General features: G+C 44.8%; 1 protein-coding gene across 10 annotated transcripts in view; it reads left to right on the top strand.

Annotated features, from left to right (window-relative positions):
• The window catches only part of col14a1b (collagen, type XIV, alpha 1b), a 292,249-nt gene that overhangs the window by 98,025 nt on the left and 177,922 nt on the right, over positions 1–16,302 (top strand). For all 10 annotated transcript variants that reach the window (XR_003983583.1, XM_030412518.1, XM_030412519.1 and 7 more), the window contains 10 exons: positions 1,161–1,310; positions 5,668–5,742; positions 9,083–9,222; positions 10,442–10,565; positions 12,169–12,312; positions 12,609–12,773; positions 12,860–12,898; positions 13,466–13,604; positions 13,824–13,966; positions 14,240–14,349. Coding sequence is in view for 9 of the 10 variants with exons in the window: in XM_030412518.1 (XP_030268378.1) it covers positions 1,161–1,310; positions 5,668–5,742; positions 9,083–9,222; positions 10,442–10,565; positions 12,169–12,312; positions 12,609–12,773; positions 12,860–12,898; positions 13,466–13,604; positions 13,824–13,966; positions 14,240–14,349 (1,229 nt within the window). In the remaining variant the exon portion in view is untranslated. The remainder of the gene's footprint in view (positions 1–1,160; positions 1,311–5,667; positions 5,743–9,082; positions 9,223–10,441; positions 10,566–12,168; positions 12,313–12,608; positions 12,774–12,859; positions 12,899–13,465; positions 13,605–13,823; positions 13,967–14,239; positions 14,350–16,302) is intronic.

Genomic DNA, 16,302 nt, shown 5'->3' with positions numbered 1-16,302 from the left:
GTGGATGGTGTGTGAATAAACTAGATGCAGGAGACAATTGTGTTTAAAAAGACAGCAGCAATATGATGAAAATGAAGGTGTGTCACGTAGCTGTCGGATAGACGTGCCGTCAGTGTGAGCAGCTGATATCTAACGATGACCGGCCATGAAGAGTGAGAGGGGTGAATGAAACGATGTAGGAGAATTGAACAAGTCTTCTTATCCTAACTTTCGCTAGAGCTCCATTCAGTTCTGTTGGGACGTTGCACACGTATCTGCACACGTACATTCACAGTATGAGTCTGTCTGGATATTGTTTTATGTTAGCAGTTTTATCATTAGCTTCAGCTGTAATAATTAACTCGGCACAGTGCTGCAGCCCTTTCTCTCATTATAATGTTCCACCTGCCCTCTGTGATAACGCTGGAAAATGCAATGCATTGGTTTTTGTGATAATACGTTTTTTTTTCTCAGAAATACATTTGACACGTTGCCAGTAGACCACCAGCATGAAGTGAACAAAAACAACAAACACATGTTGATTATTTCAGTAATTGGATTTGGTTCATCACTTACTCCTGACTGTGAAAAGTTTCATTCCGCTCAGTTTTATTTGGGCAGAGAAACCAACCGAGCTGTCAAAAGACGAGAAAACATCTCACTCCGAGAGAGAAACCTGAGTGAGTCAGTTAATGGTTCTATATTTAATGCTAATCGTCTTTATCAACAACATCTGGAACGCGCAGAGGAGTTCACAAGACCGTTTTTCTCAGAGGGAGGTCGTCTATATGACTCACTGTTGTTCGTCAGCTTACAGATCTGGATCAGAGTGTGTGCTGAATGCAGAGATTGAATGCTGTTGTGAAGCAAACAAAACAATCTGAATCTGTAAAAGTTCAGAAGTTTAAACCTCACAGACTGGAGAATCCCTGCAGCCTTCTCTCTGACCAGAGTACATTCAGCCTCAGTCGCACCAAATAATTCAAGTAATTAACAGGTATTTTTTGATAAGAAGCTGCAGGAAATGTCTGTGAATGCTGTGACATATTTACACATCCACTGCACTGTTCCTTCTCTGTATGTACAATTACACATTTCCCCACAGTGCAAATACGACATCAGTGTGAAAACGGCGTCCTTTCCTGAATGATAACAAGGCGATGTTTGTATTCTCACCACAGATGGTCAGAAACAGGAGACGAAGCTGGGCGGAGGAGCCAGCAGACACTGTTTCAACAACCTGAAGCCCAACACGCAGTATAAGATAAGTGTGTATGCTCAGCTGCTGGACGGGACTGAAGGACCTGCAGTCACGGCTACTGAAAAGACGTGTAAGTACACAGTCACAGTTACACCTTCAAACACTGACAGAAATACAAATATTGAACATCCTAAAACACAAAGTGTTGTAGATGAAGCATTTTATATGTTTTCAGAAGTTTATGTAGTCAACTGCTGCTGAGATATTTGGCTTTTTCAGACCACCTGCTGTGTTTTGTCTGATTCAAACAGTCGGTGACAGCAAGTAGTACTTTTGTCCAGTTGTGTGTAGGAAGAGCTCCTGTCATCGTAAAGCCTACTCAAATCCATCTCTAACAACTGAAGATGTGCAGATTGTGGGCCGCCTTTGCTGTTTTTAGGATTATCTGAGTCTGAAAACATCTCGGAGACGTTGTAGTGCCAAAATGCAGATGAACACATACACACACATCGTGGTTGTGATACACAAACACACTCATGACACACTTTACCTCCTCCATATAATGTGCCAAACTCCCATTTAAATGCCCCCATACATGTGTCACAATAACAATACAGCAGAGACACACACAGTCAAAGAGGAACTGCTGTCAGCTGTCATGGTGTATAAAAGAAGCCCACCACAGGCTGGGAGGACGACCACGTCATCTCCAGCATAAAACATCTTTTATTCTCGTGGGAGTGACGAGAGCTGAATCCTCGTCCTTCCTTTCAGAATGAGACGTTTGTTCTGCAGCGGCAGCCCCGAACGCTAATCAAGACCTACTGTCAGGGGACGAGAGGGGAGGCAGGGGGGACGAGGGGAGGCAGGGGAGGAGAGGGGAGGAGAGGGGAGGCAGGGGAGGAGAGGAGAGGGGAGGCAGGAGAGGGGAGGAGAGGGAGGAGAGAGGAGGAGAGGGAGGCAGGGGAGGAGAGAGGAGGAGAGGGAAGGAGAGGGAGGCAGGGGAGGCAGGAGAGGGGAGGCAGGGGAGGAGAGAGGAGGAGAGGGAAGGAGAGGGGGAGGCAGGGGGAGGCAGGGGGAGAGAGGGGAGGCAGGGGAGGAGGCAGGGAGGAGGGGAGGAGATGGGCAGGGGCAGGGGAGGAGAGGGGAGGAGGGAGGAGAGAGGCAGGAGGAGGGGGAGGCCGGGAGGAGAGGAGAGGCAGGGGAGGAGAGGGAGGGCAGGGGGGAGGAGAGGGAGGCAGGGGACGAGAGGGGAGGGCAGGGGAGGAGAGGGGAGGGGAGGGGGGAGGAGAGGGGAGGCAGGGGAGGAGAGGGGAGGCAGGGGACGAGAGGGGAGGAGAGGGGAGGCAGGAGAGGAGAGGGGAGGCAGGGGAGGAGAGGGAAGGAGAGGGGAGGAGAGGGGAGGCAGGGGAGAAGATGGGAGGAGAGGGGAGGAGAGGGGAGGCAGGGGAGGAGAGGGGAGGCAGGGGAGGAGAGAGGACAAGAGGAGAGGAGAGGGGACGAGAGGGGAGGCAGGGAGGAGAGGGGAGGCAGGGGAGGAGATGGGAGGCAGGGGACGAGAGGGGAGGCAGGGGAGGAGATGGGAGGAGAGGGGAGGCTGGGGAGGAGAGGGGAGGCAGGGGTGGAGATGGGAGGCAGGGGAGGAGAGAGGACAAGAGGGGAGGAGAGGGGAGGCAGGGGAGGGGAGGAGAGAGGACAAGAGAGGAGGAGAGGGGAGGCAGGGGTGGAGATGGGAGGCAGGGGAGGAGAGGGGAGGCAGGGGAGGAGAGAGGACAAGAGGGGAGGAGAGGGAAGGCAGGGGAGGAGAGGGGAGGCAGGGGAGGAGAGGGGAGGAGAGGAGAGGGAGGCCGGGGAGGAGAGAGGACAAGAGAGGAGGAGAGGGGAGGCAGGGGTGGAGATGGGAGGCAGGGGAGGAGAGGGGAGGAGAGGGGAGGAGAGAGGACAAGAGAGGAGGAGAGGGGAGGCAGGGGTGGAGATGGGAGGCAGGGGAGGAGAGGGGAGGCAGGGGAGGAGAGGGGACGAGAGGGAAGGCAGGGGAGTAGAGGGGAGGCTGGGGAGGAGAGGGGAGGAAGAGGGGGGAGGAAGGGGAGGAGAGGGGAGGAGAGGGGAGGCAGGGGAGGCAGGGGAGGAGAGGGGAGGCAGGGGAGGAGAGGGAGGCAGGGGAGGAGAGGGGAGGCAGGGGAGGAGAGGGGACAAGAGAGGAGGAGAGGGGAGGCAGGTGAGGAGAGGGGAGGCAGGGGAGGAGAGGGGACGAGAGGGAAGGCAGGGGAGTAGAGGGGAGGCTGGGGAGGAGAGGGGAGGAGAGGGGAGGCAGGGGAGGAGAGGGGAGGAGAGGGGAGGCAGGGGAGGCTGGGGAGGAGAGGGGAGGCAGGGGAGGAGAGGGGAGGCAGGGGAGGCTGGGGAGGAGAGGGGAGGCAGGGGAGGAGAGGGGAGGCAGGGGAGGCTGGGAGGCAGGGGAGGAGAGGGGAGGGCAGTTTGTTTGTTTGTTTGTTTCTTTTTCAGTGTGTTGTGAAATCTATCAGGGTTAAAAGGTAAATTTACCCTGCTTTTTTTTTACAGATATCTCACTCGTCGTAACCATTTTCCTTTTAGTTTTTATTTACTGGCTTCAACGTGTAGATGAAGACTCCTCCAGTTGAACCCACCGCACAGTTTCTTTCACTTCTAACTCTTCATTCTGTGAGCTGTCAAAGTATAAAGTGTGATATGGTTCTACAGTATGAGACTGACTTAAATCAGTTTTACTGACTTCACTTCTGGTGGCCGTATAAGATATCAGGTTGATATGAGCATCTGATGTTTTTGATCACTGATATGTTGCCAATTTACATTTTCTTTATGTTGCAACTTTCCTGCAGTTTAATTTTGAATTTTCAGTCAGCAAGTCTGAGCACGCTCTTAACGTGGTTTGCTCACAAATCTGAACTTGATTTAGTTTGAAGTTTTATAAAGCGGCTGCTGAGCCAGGCTGTGCTGCAGTAAGACACTGTGAATCAACTATTTGAAAAACAGAGATAATCTTGCTGTGAGCTGTGTAGAAAGTTAATGCACTGCTCTATCTTAACTGGATCTGTACTTAGAAGACATCACATCGACACAGAAGTTTCAAAATAAAACTGAAAACTGTGTGTTGATTTTATTGTTTACACTGAAATGGATTAGAAGTGGGTGAAAGAGATAAAACCCACTATTCTGGACAAACTCTATTTACAGAGCAGAGTTAAAATATATATCATGAAATGATACATTCTCTGGATAATCAAGTAATATTATTCAGGATAAAATAAGCAGACTAAGTACATTATTAAGTAAGTTGGTCACGAGGGAAGGTGGGTACCTTTTATGTTTTTCACATCAGCTTGCTCCCCTTTATATACAGCAGCTAACGAAGACAGAACTTTCACCTAAATCCATCGTTATGAAATGCTGTATGTGAAGCGCTCTGTGTCTCTTTGGATGCAGCTTGTTGTTTCTGTGTACATCGGTTTGTTCTCAGAATTCACCCGCAGAGACTTGAGACGTTCTTTCAGCTTCATAACAAGTCAGAGTTGTTATATCTCAGCTTGGTGTTGTATTTAAAGGTGTTGATTAATTTGTAAAGTCTGGACTTCACTGCCAGGCAATTACAACACAAGTTTGACAAAAATCATAGCGGGCACAACCTTGCCTGTGATGGATTACCTTTCAGGAACGAATTTGGAGTCAACGCAAGTTCATTTTTGTAGCACGATGAAATTAATGAAGTGAGGACAAAGAAATAAAGCGGAAGGCAAGAGAAAAGAGAGAGATGTCAGGCTGGAGAAGTGGAAGCACACAGAGATAAAAGAAAGGAGGGATAAAGGAAGAATGTTTCTTCCCCTGAGCAGGTATTTGTTTGCTTGAAGCGGCTCCGCTGCGTTCTGTAGCTCTGCAGCGAGCCTCCACGGTGATTTATTGTTTTGTTTTGATGCAAATGAAAGCCAGAGCCTTGTCTTCAAATGACTATCCCCATCGCTGCAGGCGGCCGCTGCTGAACGCTCCCTACCTGCCGTCTCAAGTAATTCACAGCTTCAGGTAGCTGATTTACTGCCTAAACACCATCGAATGGATAAACTGTGTGTGTGTTGTGTGTGTTTGGGAGGGGGTAAGTATTCTCACCCCCCTCCCACTCAGAGTAAAGGTAAAGAGTTGAAAGCCGAGACAGCGGGAGTTTGATTTAAACCGCCGCTGCAGACGCTGTGATGAATCCAGCAAATTATACAGGAGCTGAAATCACAGAGCTGAATGTAGTTATTTCACACATTCTGTATGTTGTGTGTGTGTGTGTGTGTGTGTGTGTGTGTGTGTGTGTGTGTGGGCTGTCTGAGGCTCGGCGCTGTCTTCAGTCGGTTTGAGGGGAATTTTAATTTTAGGATCATATAGCGTGTGGTGATTACTTTATGATGAGTGTTTTCATGAGTGCAGGTTTTTATGTCTGCACGTGTGTCTTGTGTGTTCTCTCTGTACAGTACCCGTTCCAACCCCGGCACCGACCAAGCCCCCCACCACCACGCCGTTACCCACAATTCCTCCTGCCAAGGAAGGTAAGAGCTGCTTTTACTGCTAGAGATAAAAATCACACTTCAAAAGTCACAAAGTGGTGTTTGTCTTTGAGGATAATCTTGGCAAACAAAACCGGTAAGAATCATAAACTTGTTTTTGACACGGGTGATTTTCAGCGATACTCCAAAATCCATTTAAAAAATCCCACCGAGGGAACCAGGATGGTGCTAAATTCTGGATTACCTCATGAACATAAAGCTGTTGCTAGTTCAACATGCTCACATGACAGTAGAGCCATTAAAACTGGAGAGTCTTAGAATACCATATATCTATCAGACAGCTTCTATACACATGATAGTTCTGACATGAGCAGGAGATTAAATCATCTGTGTGATGTGAGATCAGTTTTCCTGACAGCTTCAGATCTGAGACTGATGTAGCTGTTGTCTCTGACACAGCAGCTAAGATTAGTTCACTGTCCACCCACAGAAAGTGACATGTTATTTGTTGACGGGAGGAGTTTGAGGTGTGTGCAGACGACAGTTTAGTGTCAGTGTACAGTGATACTGTACAATCAGAGTAGTAAAGCTTTAGCTGTTCACCTCCCACACAGTGAAGTGTCTTAAACACACACACACAATTCTAACACATGAAAGTAGGCGCAAAGACGTCTAAATATGGTGGAGAAAGGACCGATAATTTTCACTTCTGAGTGAACATATAATTACAGAGATAAATCTTCAACAGAAGGGTAAATAACCGTCTCCAGATTAAACCTGGTGAGTGTTGGATCTGTTACACAAACACGTGATTCACATTCTTTGCAGCGTTACTTAAGAAGATGAAGTACCAACGTGTACAGCTCACCTGTCTGTATCTCAGCAACATGCTGCTGATGTTCCTGCTCTGACTGTAGAGGGGATATTTCAAATCACTCAGCAAGAGAAGCCCCAGTTTTCAATTAGACTTCATGTTCATAAGATACTTTCATGAATGAAGGTGATGGTGCTCAACAAACAGCCCAACTTAAAGAGACCTGAGAGAGTGTGCAGCTCCGCACTGGCTTCAGTCAGATAAATTCCTTCCAACTGCATGATGTCAAAGCACCAGTTCCCCCCAAATGTTAATGTACTCATTATCTTGTCGGCCTCCATGTTGATAGAAAGTCAGGAAGTTAAAACATTTCTGGATCTTCACAACAAAAAAAGCTTTGCAGCACTCTCCCAAACAACAGAAGTAGCTGCACATCGAGGGTCGAAGCGAATATGAGTTCTGTCAAAGTTATCAACAGATTACCCAAATGCATTATTACCGTATTGACTCGAATATAGGACGAGGTTTTTTTTCGATGAAAATTATGTGAAAGAGTGGGGTCGTCTTATAATCGGAGTCTAAGCGTTGACACATGCTGATAGTTGTCTGGGTCGCTACACGACCGCAACGGCAGAGGGCGCCAGCTTATTGTAGAGACGTCACTGACACTGGCTGGGTTATCTGTCAATCACAGCAGAGAGTGGGGCAAGTTAACAGACATCTGAGGCGGAGCTATGATGCTGATTTTAAGATAATGGTGATCAATGAAGCGGAGGTGCCAAACAACTGTCAGCCAGCCAAGAAACCTGATGGCGGGTCCAAAAAGATCGTCTGAAAACGCTAACAGTAAGAGAAAAGCTTATCGTGGTCGCTAAGCAGCCGCTTCCAAGAGACTGACAGGAGGGTATGTGAGTTTCTTACTGAGAAACAAATTTTGGTTATCAGAGTCTTTTTCTGAAGATTAGTCTTGAAAAGAGGGGTCGTCTTATAATCAGGGTCGTCCTATATTCGGGTCAATATGGTAGTTAGAATAGAAGCTGATGTCCAAGTCTAAAATCCAATAATCCAAAACAAAAGGAAGGCAAACAAGCACTTTTTTGCCTGCGGATGACTCCTGTGAGAAACTAAACTAAGTACTAAACAAACATAAAGTCAAGTCAACCTACACAGGACACACAGACAAACCAACAGAGAGTGACAGGCTTCATTACACTGGACTGATCATCTGATAGAACACAGTGTACACAGAAAAAAGGGGCAGGAAAACAGACAAAGACAGGAAGTGAATAAAATAAAATGTGACACATGAGGATACACTTTAACATGAAACAGGAAGTCACAAAACTAAAACCCAAAAAAAACAGGTAGAACAGTCGGGTTCAGAAAGTGACCACACTCGTCCTTTAACTACCTTCCTGTCAGCAGGGGGCGCCAAAAGTACTGAAAAAGAAAATCTCACAAGATCAATATTAGTGTCTTAGTGAGTTTATGAGTGAGTAATAAGTGTCACGTAGAATAATTAAGATATAGATTTTCTGTTGCTGAGGTGACTTGTTCCTTCCTTTTTTAAGCTATAAGCAGAAATCAGTCGAGTAAATCTAGTTGGCATGGTGACGCATTTCAGTGTATTGGATTTGTTTTCTACTTTGAACATAATTCAGCCTTAAAACGTTGTTGTTATTAGTGCCCAGTGTGTAGACGGGACGCTTGATTAATGCAAGCCGCAGAGAAGGATTTCATTAAGTAAGAAAGTGAGTTTGTTTTTCGACTTTGTTGGTTTATTAAGTAAACAGAGCGGATGACAGAATTAAAGCTGTCTGCAGATCAATGAGCCACAGCTGACTCGTAAATGTGATTTTATTGGAGGAGAAACGGAAGTGATTGGAATAATTGGCGGAGAGTGACGGAGGCGACTTTAATGAGTTTACCACCTTTTCAATCGTTCACCGACGGGGACTTCTTCAGATCTAATCAATCACCGAGAAGCTGATTCACTTGTATTATTCCTGAGTCATCCATCAAAATCAAGGCAAAGTTTTTTTAATGGAACAGAATAAACACAGACGTGACAGCAGAGTTAGGAAACTAGTGAAACAAAGACAATAAATGTATGTATTTATTCATGATAAATGTCTCTTAAAACCATCAACAAACAGCTGGAATGATGTTCCAACATCAGTGTACTGAAGCAGAAGTTAATATTTATATCTCAGTCTCTTGAGCGTATTCAACAATCAGTTAAAGCCTCACAGAACCATCAGGAATGCATCAGAAAGATGTCTGGTAAGAAATATGACTTAACACCATATCAAGTTATGTAATAAGTAACAACAGTCTGAGAATAAGAAGAAAAGAGATTTAAAGCAACATAACATGTCACTGTCTTCTTCCTGTTCTCCATCTCGCCCCCTACATTATTTTTATCCGTCCTGTATCTCTTTTTTCCTTCTTCTGTCTTCTCGTCTTTGTGGAAAAACAAAACAAGCAAAAACATAAACTTTTCTTCGGTCGTCTCTCTCCTCAGATTCTGTTTGTCCTCACCACAGTTCTTCTTCTCTCTCCATCCAGTCTGTAAGGCGGCCAAAGCCGACCTGGTCTTCCTGATTGACGGCTCCTGGAGTATCGGTGATGACAACTTCCTGAAGATCATCCGCTTCCTGTACAGCACCACCGGAGCTCTGGACCGGATCGGCCCAGACGGCACACAGGTACCACAGAAGAGAGGGCAGGATATCGTCCTTTTTCTTGGGACTCTTCTGCATTCTTGACACTTTGTGTCTGCCAGCTCTCCCACCACACTGTTTGATTGGCAGGTTATTGACAGGGAGGGACAGAGCGGAAATACCAGAAAACAGACACTGAACAACCAGAGACAGAGACGTGGAAGTCTATCTGCTGCACGGTTAAAGCCCTTAGATGAAGTTTTCCTGAGGCACAACAACGTACTGCTGTGTTAGGACAGACAGAGCAAGGAGACAAAAGAGAACATAACTGGCGTTTTTTTCCACTTTTTGATACTTTTAAAATTACAGTTGGACGTGTCCATTGTAGCAGAAAAAAATGAGATAAGATAAGAATGTATTGATCCTTTCACAGGGAAATTCAATTGTTACAACAGTTCAGGAATCAGTAACTGGGGAGAAAAGGTGATTAAATGATGGGTGAAGGTAAAAAATAAAACGCAGACTATGTATACTAAATAATTTAGTGCTTTATATTAAAGTCCTCATGATAAGCTTTAGGTAAGACTGTAGATAATAAGACCTTTATAAGCCTTTATATGATGCTAATTATGTCTTAACAAGGTTTTATGAATATCGATAATCCGATAAAGGCACAAAAATACAAGAAACTAATAAGTCGTTGCTTCAGATCAGGTAGCTGTAAAAAAGCACAGTTAACTGTAAATTAATGCACAATAAAATATGTATTTATGATAATGCATGTTAACAATGACATAACTGTTACTTAATTAATAAATGTGCATCAATGATTGTGTCTGTTATCCTATTATGAGAGTAATAATATAAACTCACATGTTATTAATGTTCTGAAGCTGTCTGTAAAGAGTACAACAAGTTTCTTAGTGCCCACTTAGATGGTCTTAGCTCCTAATAATGTTAATAGACATCTTATAATGACTTCTACGACCTAATTACCTGTTAAGTAACATAAATTATCAGGATGTGAAGTCCCCTCTCTAGAGTCAGTGTGTAGTTTGTCCTTTCTGGGATACTGTAGAAACATGGAGGTGCAACACGCTGAACTGCAGATATAAAACTCTGATTTGAAGGTTACAAAAACACAATGATTCTGAATATTATATTGGATTTGTACTTAGAGATCCCCCTGAATTCTACACACTGGACCTTTAAACTAAACACGGTGTAAAGATCTGCACATTTGTGTCCCCTTGTTGTCTGACAGGTGGCCATCGTCCAGTTCAGCGACGACGCCCGGACTGAGTTCAAACTGAACTCGTACAACGACAAGGAGCGACTGCTGGACGCCATCAACAAGATCTCCTACAAGGGAGGAAACACCAAGACAGGCGAGTCCACAGCAGACAGCATGAGGAGAAGTTTGAATCGTCCCTGATGTGTTCTGGTAAACTCACTGCAACACAGAAACGACTGTGTTCAGGTTCTGTGACTGCAGCTGATTAAATCCAGCTGCCCAGAGGAAATAACGTCTGAATCCAAGGAAGACGCCTGTGTGAGACCAATCAGTCAGAACTTCCTAATAACATAGTCGATACTAATTGAGCAGCAGGCAAACACAAACAGATTAAATGTGTACGTCTGTTTTCCTGTGTCAATACGTGTGTGTGCAAGTCAAACACCTGCACTTTCTTTTCCTTGTGAACATGCGTCTTCATCCGTACATTAATGTCAAACATACTTACCTAAGAATCGCTGCATGTTTGAGTTAATACCCACAATCTGCTCCGTGTTTAAGGGCTCACAGGCCTGTATTTTAGGAGTGCGTGTAATGATAGGATGTGGGCGAGCAGGGAGACGTGCAGTCATTAATCAGTGTTTACAAAGCTGCGCAGCCAGTTTGTCCTGCAGGGACGAAGCTGCAGAGAACTGATTTGTAACAGCATCACTGCTGGGGAGGAATTCTCCCACAGCGACTGTCACACTGTAAAACACTAATCCTCCTTTTCTATCAAGGAGGCAGCAGTTTGGGGAGTTTAAGAGCACTCAGACACCTCAGTCTGCACGCTGCAATTAACGATCCGCTTCCCGGAGCTCCCACAGGCCTGAGGAGCATTTCATTATTGGATCTATTTATTGAAATGTAACATGTGGCAGCTCAGTGGGCCAGCATGCATCAAACATGACATCCTGAAGAAAACCCTGGGATCACTTTAGGAGAAGGAATTGAAACTCACAATATAGATATTTAAAATATTGATAAAGTTCTAATACAAACTCATAAATAGGTATTTTTTCCATACGTGAATAAACAAGCTGTTTGAAGCTAGAAAGGTGGCAGGGTCCGCCACAGGTAAGCAAAGTAAAACAGTATTAATTGTGTTGTTCTTTAAAGTCAGTTTGTTTATTCAGTCATGAAAACAAAGAGTGTTTGTTTAGTTTGTGTGGGATTTTAATCTTCTCATTAAAATGTCTTTGTTAAAAGAAATTTAAAAACAGCCAACAGAAGTTCCCAGTGCCTAGGGTGACATCTTTAACGTTAAACGTCTTGTTTTTATCGATAATTATTCTTTATTAATTGTTTGTGTCTTGACAACAGACATCAGTGTGCATCTATACTGTAACCTGCATCATTCCTTACATCTGTGCCACAGAGCAAACAGTACAATGAAGGACAAGCAGAGCGTCTAATAAAGGAAAAACAAGCAAGAAACAGCAACTGAAAGATCTTGAATTGACCCCAAAGTTTACTTTCTAGTTTATTTTTAATCTTCTCTGCTCTTTACCATGTCAGAATGTATTTCTGTCTCGCACCTATCCGTCTCTGATGGAGGTGGGATCAACATTGATATCAATCATTTGCTGTAATACTTCCAGAATGATGCTGTGATCACATTTAGCAAAACGTGTTGAACTATCTGTGCTGCCGTACCTCACAGTCTTGCAAACTGATTGGATGATGGGTTTGATTGACAATTCCATCTGCCCAATCAGGTCGAGCCATCCAACACGTGAAGGAGAACATCTTCACAGCAGCGGCGGGACTCAGGAGGGGAATCCCCAACGTCCTCGTGGTCCTGACCGACGGCCGATCTCAGGACGACGTCAACAAGGTCTCTAAGGAGATGCAGATGGCAGGTCAGAGATGTGCTGCTGATGGTTCCATGGTTTGATGGTGAAGCTTTGAAAAAGGTCCCAGACTGCCAGTTTCAGGCTTGTTTGGCCTGTTTGGTTTCGTTCCATAGCTCTGCAGTACATTTGTTTTTAATTACTAAATATTGTCCTTACTCATAATGCAGTTTTTGATATAGATGACACGTATAACACAGTAAACACGTCTTAGTTTCTTACGTGCCATGTTATGTTCACGTTCTCCCTCCGGTTGTTTCCATGTTGAAGACAAACGTTTCTTCCCTCTCTGTCGTCCTGTAAAGGTTACATCGTGTTTGCGCTCGGCTTCGCTGATGCCGACTACGGTGAGCTGGTGAGCATCGCCAGTAAACCCAGCGACAGACACGTCTTCTTCGTGGACGACCTGGACGCCTTCAAGAAGATCGAAGAGAAGCTGGTGACCTTTGTGTGTGAAGCAGCCACGGCCAGTGAGTAACCAGCGCTCATCAAACAACACAGCAGCTTGTGTTAACATGACTGTGGTGCATTAACACACCTTTTCTTTGTTTCCCAGCTTGTCCATCTGTGCCGATGAGCGGCAGCACAACACCAGGTAAAAGATCAAGCATGCTGTTTACTGAAGTGTGTCTTTAGTATGTCAATCCTTAAATTATGGATGAACAGAAACAAGGGGAGCAGCAGAGTTACCTCAGAGAGAAACACTGGTATATAAATCTACTGTGAGTCTCGTGGCCCTTTCCATGTGTTCACACAGTAAAAAGTGAGAGCATAGTCCAATAACAATGTAACATATTTAGATTATTTGTGTCTGCATCAAATTCTCCCGACTCAAAACTACCAGCCACCTAAATACATCACACCTGATTAGCTAACATGGAAATCCCTCCAGTATTTTTTGTGTAATCCTGCGAACAAACCAATCAGAGAGCGATCTCAGAAGCTTTGATAGCCTGCTGTGATGCATTTATGATGATGTCACAGTTACAGTTCTGAGCTTCAATCTCAGATGAATGATTAGTCGACGATCACAGTGTCGACTGGCTGGTTTGTTAGTGATATTCTGTGAAAACTCAACTGTCCACGATGATTTAATGTATTAAATCATCAGTTCGTCTCAGCCGTACTTTTGTGAAGTTGAACTCTTCCCATCTGTTGTCAGGTTTCCGTATGATGGAGCTGTTCGGGCTGGTGGAGAATCGGTACAACAGCGTCTCTGGTGTTTCCATGGTACCCGGCACCTTCAACACCTTCCCCTGTTTCCACCTGCACAGTGACGCTTTCCTCGCACAGCCAACCAAGTACGCACACAAATTCACATTTCTTAACGCAATGTTTCACACTGTTATAGCTAACAGCTGCCTGAATGTTACAGACATCATCGTGTGTTGTTCAGGATAAGATGAAAGAGAAGCTCTGATATCTCTAGCTGACTACTGACTGTGTCCACAATCCATAAATAGAGATCAGAAGGCTTCACAATATCTCCCCGGGTCTGATGTTTGTGTTGTGGCTCACAGGTACCTCCACCCTGAAGGGCTGCCCTCTGACTACACCATCACCCTGCTGTTCCGGCTGCTGCCCGACACTCCAGAGGAGCCCTTCGCCCTCTGGGAGATCCTCAACAAGAACAACGAGCCGCTGGTGGGAGTCATCCTGGACAGTGAGTCTGAGAGCACAAACAAATCAATGTGAACTCATTCATGTGTCTCTGTTGTTTAGATCTATAAATACAAACCCATCTGAATCATGAGCTCAACAGCAGGACGCTCGCTGTGAGTCAAGAGAAACTCACGTAGAATCTGTCTGTTACTGACTTCCATCACACAGAAGGACGCTTTAATGGAAAGATTTCTGTACCCCTTTAGGTGCGTTTGATAAAAGTGTAAATGTGAGGACTGATCTGTGTGAGTGTCATTTTTCTGTCTTCCTGCAGATGGAGGAAAAACTCTGACTTTCTTCAACAACGACTACAAAGGAGAGTTCCAGACGGTCACCTTCGAAGGGCCGGAGATCAAAAAACTTTTCTACGGCAGCTTCCATAAGGTGAGATTCATTCCTTTCCTGGTCCGTCTCACTGACTGACTGACTGCTGACATACTGACTTCTGACATACTGACTGTCTGATCGTCTGTCAGAGTGATTGACGGACTTGATTGATTTATACTTCAGCCGGTGTGAGACTTACATGAGGCCGTGACGAGTGCTGATAGCTGCTTTTTCTGAAGTCTGCTCTGTCAGTCGACAACAAACACAAACTCTGTTATAACAAAAGTACCGGTTGTCAGCTTATGTGCGAGGGACAGTATGGTTTAGTCTAAATAAATAATAGTTATAAATATAAAATAAATAATTAGCTGCTGGCTGACTCCCTCCACCCAGCCGGCAGAATAAATATTGCTGTACGTTTCTGTAAACCACAAATATGTTGACATTTTCCAGTTTAGTTTATGCTGCAACTTTATATTTGTTTAGGTTCAGTTTTCAATCTTTTGTCGCAACACCGCTGTGCTTATGGTCCAAAAACTGCTCGGTTAGAATTAAGAAATTGTTGTAACTTAAAGGATCATTTTCAATGAGAAGTGAACCAAAATAAACAAAAAACAATCTTTGTTTTCTAGACTGAATAAACAAACTGAACACAATTTTTCTAGCTTCAAACAGTGTTCTGGGTCCTTGTTGTCCTCTGAGAACAGCTTGTTTGCCTTGTTTTACCTCATTAATATTGTAAATAATGACAGATTCTGATTTTTAATTTATTCTTTGTTATTACCTAGTGCCCCTTTAAAAAGACCTGAAGTCAAATTAAAAATATATGCAGTGATTTGACTCTTACTAATGTGGAAACATGGTGTTGAACAGTGGCTGAGCAGTCTTCTCCTTTATCTATGTATCAGCGATAGACACATCATTGATAACATGTTCAATAGTTTCCTGTGTGTGAGTGTTCAGCCAACGAGGCCGATGGTGCAGAATAATTTGGACCTTTTCATGTCCTGATTGTGTACATGCTGCGGCTGTGGTCGGTGCTTTAACTGGGCCGGTAGTGACCAGAACACAGTGATGCAGCACACCAAAGCGCTGCCTGTCTTCTGTCGGCGTATATAACCTGTCTGGCTGTGAGGACAGAATGTGCTGCACCTTGGCACAGCGCTCACAATCTGTAGACATCGTTTCAGCATCAGTTCTATTTTATTCACGTGCCACGAGCAAAATCTGGCATGAAAACGCAGTCAGCTCATTGACTAATCGGTTGTAAAACTGACCTGTGAACAGACTTTTCACCTGCCTCACTCGTGTTTTCTGTTGACTTGTTGATTTATTTACTCAGTTGTCCCTTCCTTTCTTTCCCGTCCTCCTTCCTTCACCGCCCCCATGTCTCCCTCTCCTCAGAGCTCTCTGCTGAGCAGTGAGATGGTAGTTGGAATCCTGACAGGCTGACTGTATTTGAGTCATGCCCTGAGCCTGAACCTGCTCACAGTCATGTTGTGTTAGTGTCAGTGTGTCAGCGCTGAGGGACTCACTGACTGATCTGCAGTCACTTGTGTCTGCTTGCTGTCAGCAGAGCTTATGCTGCTTACCTTTTCACCTTTTGTTCTGCAAGCTGTGTGTGTGAGTGCGACTGCATACATAGTGGGTTTTATAATCCCCGAGGACCAACACCTGCAGCGGTGAACTGAAGAGTCTGTGTGACATTCGTACAGGTTTATGTGATTATGGACCGGAGGACATCCCTCCCCGTAGAAACACCGACTGTGGTGATTGTCATGTTTTAACTTTAAAAGGTCGAATGGTCCCCGCTGGGTTACTAAAGTTCACTTCTTCCTCAGCTTTCATATTTTTTAGATAAACTCTGAATCTCTCTGGCTGTCAGATTTCTTTAATTCCTGAAAAGCTGACTGCTCGGAAAGAAGACATCAGTGTATAAATTTCCTTTAGTGAGGTTGTCAGACTGATAGAGCAGTGCTGCCTCACACTTCACACGCTCCACAGGATTTA

Source organism: Sparus aurata, chromosome 3, assembly GCF_900880675.1.
Source record: "Sparus aurata chromosome 3, fSpaAur1.1, whole genome shotgun sequence".
In the NCBI taxonomy this organism is placed as follows: Eukaryota; Metazoa; Chordata; class Actinopteri; order Spariformes; family Sparidae; genus Sparus; species Sparus aurata.
The sequence above is the reverse complement of the archived record's forward strand: the minus strand, read 5'-3'. Positions and strand labels throughout refer to the sequence as shown.